This window comes from Argentina silus, assembly GCF_951799395.1.
Source record: "Argentina silus genome assembly, chromosome: 22".
Lineage (NCBI taxonomy): Eukaryota > Metazoa > Chordata > Actinopteri > Argentiniformes > Argentinidae > Argentina > Argentina silus.
This window is the reverse complement of record NC_139676.1, coordinates 14,274,416-14,281,915: the sequence shown is the minus strand read 5'-3', so window position 1 is coordinate 14,281,915 and position 7,500 is coordinate 14,274,416. Positions and strand designations below refer to the sequence as shown.

Genomic DNA, 7,500 nt, shown 5'->3' with positions numbered 1-7,500 from the left:
ACCTCACTCTAACCCTCTCTACAGACCTCTCTCTAACCCTAACCCTCTCTACAGACCTCACTCTAACCCTAACCCTCTCTACAGACCTCACTCTAACCCTAACCCTCTCTACAGACCTCTCTCTAACCCTAACCCTCTCTACAGACCTCTCTCTAACCCTAACCCTCTCTACAGACCTCTCTCTAACCCTAACCCTCTCTACAGACCTCACTTGGACTTTGCTTTCACTGTTTGAACTCCATCCAACAAGACAATCATCTTGTGTTTTTCTCTTGTTCCCTCTTCTCTCTCTCTCTCTCTCTCTCTCTGTCTCTCTCTCTCTTTCTCTCTGTGTCTCTCTCTCTCTCTGTTTTTATAAATGTTTCCTGCAAAGCGCATTGTATCGCATCCATGACGAAAATGTGCTACAGCATATCAATTAAGTTTGATTGAATGGTTGTGATTGGTGGATAGTCTTAGGGGCGGGGTCTTACCTTGCCGCCCTCATTGAAGGCTCCGACCGTCTGGAACCACTTCCTGGAGCAGAACCAGGTCGGCATGACGACCGTCGGGCCGTGAGAGGTGTACACCTGAGGAGAGAGAGATACACCTTTGAGACACGCCCCCCACACCCATCCTGTCTTCCTATTGGCTAGATTAGATGGGATACCTGACACAGCAGATTTTTGGATAACTGAGCACATGTCATTTACATGTCAAATAGGTGTCTCAAGTCTGTTGGTTTGGGCTAGGCTAACCCTAACCCTAACCCCCAATGTTTTGCTTTGTATGATTTGACTCGCTCTGCGTCCACAGTTTTAAAATAAAATCTCCAGTTTTGGAACCGTTTTTTATCTGCATCAGGTAAAATATTGAATGATCTCAGATGGTGAATTATATGGAAGAAATGTAAAGACAGAACGTAAAAAAAAAAAAAAAAAGAGAGAGAGGAGAGCAACAAAACTATACACACACATACACACACACACACACACACACACACACGTCGGCGGTCTATTCACACTCACTCACACACCGCAACAATCAAAGGCTGATGTGTACACACTCCTATAATCAGACTCATCTTCTTACACTCTCTCACACACACACACACACACACACACACACACACACACACACACACACACAGAGACACACACACACTCTGAGGCGCCCGACTGTGCTTGTGGATGCAGAGATAAAGAGACAGGAGAGGAGTGGGACATCAACACCCATAGCACACACACACACACACACACACACACACACACACACACACACACACACACACACACACACACACACCACATGAAAAGCAGTTGGACACACACACACACACACACACACACACCACATGAAAAGCAGTTGGACACTCACCTCAACAACACGCACACAAATCTCTCCTCACTTCCTGAAAGGCAGCAGGACGTCCACATACACACAGTGGTTGACTAACGAGCTTGTTTTGGCCCTCATCTCTCTCACACACACACACACACACACACACACACACACACACACACACACACACACACACACACACACACACACACACACGGTTGAGTAACTCCCCCCCCCCCACACACACACACTCTCGACCTGTCTTTCTTTCTCACCACTAGCCTTTCTCTCTGCCCTCCCGCCTCCCCCTCCTCCCCCTCCTCCCCCGCCTCCCCCTCCTCCCCCGCCTCCCTGTGTCTGTTTAATAGCAGGACTGTTGTCTCAGACGGCTGTTTTTATCATCATCTCTGGGTCATCTCAGGTTGGTCTGTTTCTCACCACTGCCTGGTTACTCTGTTGCAATGAGCTGCATCCTGAAGGCTCCTGAAGGCTCCTGAAGGCTCCTGAAGGCTCCTGAAGGCTCCGTTTCAATGGGATCCTGTCCATGTTCCCTCAGCTAAACTGGCTAACCCTGACCCTCACCCTCACCCTAACCCTCAACCTGACCCTAACCCTGACCCTCAACCTGACCCTAACCCTGACCCTCACCCTAACCCTCAACCTGACCCTCACCTTAACCCTCACCCTCACCCTGACCCTCACCCTAACCCTCAACCTGACCCTAACCCTGACCCTCAACCTGACCCTAACCCTGACCCTCACCCTAACCCTCAACCTGACCCTAACCCTGACCCTCAACCTGACCCTGACCCTCACCCTAACCCTCAACCTGACCCTCACCCTAACCCTGACCCTCACCCTCACCCTCACCCTAACCCTCAACCTGACCCTAACCCTGACCCTCAACCTGACCCTAACCCTGACCCTCACCCTAACCCTCAACCTGACCCTCACCCTAACCCTGACCCTCACCCTAACCCTCAACCTGACCCTCACCCTGACCCTGACCCTCACCCTAACCCTCAACCTGACCCTAACCCTGACCCTCACCCTGACCCTCACCCTGACCCTCAACCTGACCCTAACCCTGACCCTGACCCTCACCCTAACCCTAACCCTCAACCTGACCCTCACCCTGACCCTGACCCTCACCCTAACCCTAACCCTCAACCTGACCCTCACCCTAACCCTGACCCTCACCCTAACCCTAACCCTCAACCTGACCCTCACCCTGACCCTGACCCTCACCCTCAACCTGACCCTAACCCTGACCCTCACCCTAACCCTCAACCTGACCCTAACCCTGACCCTCAACCTGACCCTAACCCTGACCCTCACCCTAACCCTAACCCTCAACCTGACCCTCACCCTAACCCTCACCCTGACCCTCAACCTCACCCTGACCCTAACCCTAACTCTGACCCTGACCCTCACCCCAAAATAGCAAAATATGAACAAAATAGCATTAAGAAATTTATAAATTTACAAAAAAGAGCAGCAGAACAGTACATGTTGTAGGCTGTGTGAGAGTATGAGGGTGAAGTCCTTTTAAATACACAGGTTTTGGGTTTTCTAACTCCACCTGAAGGTATATATATATATACGCCATTTAGTTGACGCTTTTATCCAAAGCAACTTACATTACAGTGACTGCATACATTTCAGTATAGATGGTCCCAGCAGGAATCAAACCCACAACCTAAGCGTTGTTAGCACCATGCTCTACCAACGGAGCCACAGAGGACCACAGAGGACCACAGAGGACCACACCTGAACATACGGTACCTTGTGTTTTCACTTATGTTGTGCTGTTATATGATCTCCTTCTCAGACTGTAGGAGTTCAGGGGGTTTGACCAGGTCCAGGGTTAACTGGTGATTGGGTTTCAAGTCGTTGAAGGAGTCAGAGGAAGGACTCTCCTTAGAGTCAGAGGAAGGACTCTCCTTAGAGTCAGAGGAAGGACTCTCCTTAGAGTCAGAGAAAGGAAGGACTCTCCTTAGAGTCAGAGGAAGGACTCTCCTTAGAGTCAGAGGAAGGACTCTCCTTAGAGTCAGAGAAAGGAAGGACTCTCCTTAGAGTCAGAGGAAGGACTCTCCTTAGAGTCAGAGGAAGGACTCTCCTTAGAGTCAGAGAAAGGAAGGACTCTCCTTAGAGTCAGAGGAAGGACTCTCCTTAGAGTCAGAGGAAGGACTCTCCTTAGAGTCAGAGAAAGGAAGGACTCTCCTTAGAGTCAGAGGAAGGACTCTCCTTAGAGTCAGAGGAAGGACTCTCCTTAGAGTCAGAGGAAGGACTCTCCTTAGAGTCAGAGGAAGGACTCTCCTTAGAGTCAGAGGAAGGACTCTCCTTAGAGTCAGAGGAAGGACTCTCCTTAGAGTCAGAGAAAGGAAGGACTCTCCTTAGAGTCAGAGAAAGGAAGGACTCTCCTTAGAGTCAGAGAAAGGAAGGACTCTCCTTAGAGTCAGAGGAAGGACTCTCCTTAGAGTCAGAGGAAGGACTCTCCTTAGAGTCAGAGGAAGGACTCTCCTTAGAGTCAGAGGAAGGACTCTCCTTAGAGTCAGAGGAAGGACTCTCCTTAGAGTCAGAGGAAGGACTCTCCTTAGAGTCAGAGAAAGGAAGGACTCTCCTTAGAGTCAGAGAAAGGAAGGACTCTCCTTAGAGTCAGAGAAAGGAAGGACTCTCCTTAGAGTCAGAGGAAGGACTCTCCTTAGAGTCAGAGGAAGGACTCTCCTTAGAGTCAGAGGAAGGACTCTCCTTAGAGTCAGAGGAAGGACTCTCCTTAGAGTCAGAGGAAGGACTCTCCTTAGAGTCAGAGGAAGGACTCTCCTTAGAGTCAGAGGAAGGAAGGACTCTCCTTAGAGTCAGAGGAAGGAAGGACTCTCCTTAGAGTCAGAGGAAGGACTCTCCTTAGAGTCAGAGGAAGGACTCTCCTTAGAGTCAGAGGAAGGACTCTCCTTAGAGTCAGAGGAAGGGTTAGGGTTAGGGTCAGAGGAAGGACTCTCCTTAGAGTCAGAGGAAGGAAGGACTCTCCTTAGAGTCAGAGGAAGGACTCTCCTTAGAGTCAGAGGAAGGACTCTCCTTAGAGTCAAAGGAAGGACTCTCCTTAGAGTCAGAGGAAGGACTCTCCTTAGAGTCAGAGGAAGGACTCTCCTTAGAGTCAGAGGAAGGAAGGACTCTCCTTAGAGTCAGAGGAAGGACTCTCCTTAGAGTCAGAGGAAGGACTCTCCTTAGAGTCAGAGGAAGGACTCTCCTTAGAGTCAGAGGAAGGACTCTCCTTAGAGTCAGAGGAAGGACTCTCCTTAGAGTCAGAGGAAGGACTCTCCTTAGAGTCAGAGGAAGGAAGGACTCTCCTTAGAGTCAGAGGAAGGACTCTCCTTAGAGTCAGAGGAAGGACTCTCCTTAGAGTCAGAGGAAGGACTCTCCTTAGAGTCAGAGGAAGGAAGGACTCTCCTTAGAGTCAGAGGAAGGACTCTCCTTAGAGTCAGAGGAAGGACTCTCCTTAGAGTCAGAGGAAGGACTCTCCTTAGAGTCAGAGGAAGGAAGGACTCTCCTTAGAGTCAGAGGAAGGACTCTCCTTAGAGTCAGAGGAAGGACTCTCCTTAGAGTCAGAGGAAGGAAGGACTCTCCTTAGAGTCAGAGGAAGGACTCTCCTTAGAGTCAGAGGAAGGACTCTCCTTAGAGTCAGAGGAAGGACTCTCCTTAGAGTCAGAGGAAGGACTCTCCTTAGAGTCAGAGGAAGGAAGGACTCTCCTTAGAGTCAGAGGAAGGACTCTCCTTAGAGTCAGAGGAAGGACTCTCCTTAGAGTCAGAGGAAGGACTCTCCTTAGAGTCAGAGGAAGGAAGGACTCTCCTTAGAGTCAGAGGAAGGACTCTCCTTAGAGTCAGAGGAAGGACTCTCCTTAGAGTCAGAGGAAGGAAGGACTCTCCTTAGAGTCAGAGGAAGGACTCTCCTTAGAGTCAGAGGAAGGACTCTCCTTAGAGTCAGAGGAAGGACTCTCCTTAGAGTCAGAGGAAGGAAGGACTCTCCTTAGAGTCAGAGGAAGGAAGGACTCTCCTTAGAGTCAGAGGAAGGACTCTCCTTAGAGTCAGAGGAAGGACTCTCCTTAGAGTCAGAGGAAGGACTCTCCTTAGAGTCAGAGGAAGGGTTAGGGTTAGGGTCAGAGGAAGGACTCTCCTTAGAGTCAGAGGAAGGAAGGACTCTCCTTAGAGTCAGAGGAAGGACTCTCCTTAGAGTCAGAGGAAGGACTCTCCTTAGAGTCAAAGGAAGGACTCTCCTTAGAGTCAGAGGAAGGACTCTCCTTAGAGTCAGAGGAAGGACTCTCCTTAGAGTCAGAGGAAGGAAGGACTCTCCTTAGAGTCAGAGGAAGGACTCTCCTTAGAGTCAGAGGAAGGACTCTCCTTAGAGTCAGAGGAAGGACTCTCCTTAGAGTCAGAGGAAGGACTCTCCTTAGAGTCAGAGGAAGGACTCTCCTTAGAGTCAGAGGAAGGACTCTCCTTAGAGTCAGAGGAAGGACTCTCCTTAGAGTCAAAGGAAGGACTCTCCTTAGAGTCAGAGGAAGGACTCTCCTTAGAGTCAGAGGAAGGACTCTCCTTAGAGTCAGAGGAAGGAAGGACTCTCCTTAGAGTCAGAGGAAGGACTCTCCTTAGAGTCAGAGGAAGGACTCTCCTTAGAGTCAGAGGAAGGACTCTCCTTAGAGTCAGAGGAAGGACTCTCCTTAGAGTCAGAGGAAGGACTCTCCTTAGAGTCAGAGAAAGGAAGGACTCTCCTTAGAGTCAGAGGAAGGACTCTCCTTAGAGTCAGAGGAAGGACTCTCCTTAGAGTCAGAGGAAGGACTCTCCTTAGAGTCAGAGGAAGGACTCTCCTTAGAGTCAGAGGAAGGACTCTCCTTAGAGTCAGAGGAAGGACTCTCCTTAGAGTCAGAGAAAGGAAGGACTCTCCTTAGAGTCAGAGAAAGGAAGGACTCTCCTTAGAGTCAGAGAAAGGAAGGACTCTCCTTAGAGTCAGAGGAAGGACTCTCCTTAGAGTCAGAGGAAGGACTCTCCTTAGAGTCAGAGGAAGGACTCTCCTTAGAGTCAGAGGAAGGACTCTCCTTAGAGTCAGAGGAAGGACTCTCCTTAGAGTCAGAGGAAGGACTCTCCTTAGAGTCAGAGAAAGGAAGGACTCTCCTTAGAGTCAGAGAAAGGAAGGACTCTCCTTAGAGTCAGAGAAAGGAAGGACTCTCCTTAGAGTCAGAGGAAGGACTCTCCTTAGAGTCAGAGGAAGGACTCTCCTTAGAGTCAGAGGAAGGACTCTCCTTAGAGTCAGAGGAAGGACTCTCCTTAGAGTCAGAGGAAGGACTCTCCTTAGAGTCAGAGGAAGGACTCTCCTTAGAGTCAGAGGAAGGAAGGACTCTCCTTAGAGTCAGAGGAAGGAAGGACTCTCCTTAGAGTCAGAGGAAGGACTCTCCTTAGAGTCAGAGGAAGGACTCTCCTTAGAGTCAGAGGAAGGACTCTCCTTAGAGTCAGAGGAAGGGTTAGGGTTAGGGTCAGAGGAAGGACTCTCCTTAGAGTCAGAGGAAGGAAGGACTCTCCTTAGAGTCAGAGGAAGGACTCTCCTTAGAGTCAGAGGAAGGACTCTCCTTAGAGTCAAAGGAAGGACTCTCCTTAGAGTCAGAGGAAGGACTCTCCTTAGAGTCAGAGGAAGGACTCTCCTTAGAGTCAGAGGAAGGAAGGACTCTCCTTAGAGTCAGAGGAAGGACTCTCCTTAGAGTCAGAGGAAGGACTCTCCTTAGAGTCAGAGGAAGGACTCTCCTTAGAGTCAGAGGAAGGACTCTCCTTAGAGTCAGAGGAAGGACTCTCCTTAGAGTCAGAGGAAGGACTCTCCTTAGAGTCAGAGGAAGGAAGGACTCTCCTTAGAGTCAGAGGAAGGACTCTCCTTAGAGTCAGAGGAAGGACTCTCCTTAGAGTCAGAGGAAGGACTCTCCTTAGAGTCAGAGGAAGGACTCTCCTTAGAGTCAGAGGAAGGAAGGACTCTCCTTAGAGTCAGAGGAAGGACTCTCCTTAGAGTCAGAGGAAGGACTCTCCTTAGAGTCAGAGGAAGGACTCTCCTTAGAGTCAGAGGAAGGAAGGACTCTCCTTAGAGTCAGAGGAAGGACTCTCCTTAGAGTCAGAGGAAGGACTCTCCTTAGAGTCAGAGGAAGGAAG

The 7,500-nt window shown here is 49.9% G+C and overlaps 1 protein-coding gene across 1 annotated transcript in view; it reads right to left on the bottom strand.

Annotated features, from left to right (window-relative positions):
* The window catches only part of b3gntl1 (UDP-GlcNAc:betaGal beta-1,3-N-acetylglucosaminyltransferase-like 1), a 31,789-nt gene that overhangs the window by 7,549 nt on the left and 16,740 nt on the right, over window positions 1–7,500 (bottom strand). Inside the window, exon 7 of the mRNA XM_083694140.1 lies at window positions 474–569. Coding sequence (XP_083550266.1) covers window positions 474–569 — 96 coding nt within the window. The remainder of the gene's footprint in view (window positions 1–473; window positions 570–7,500) is intronic.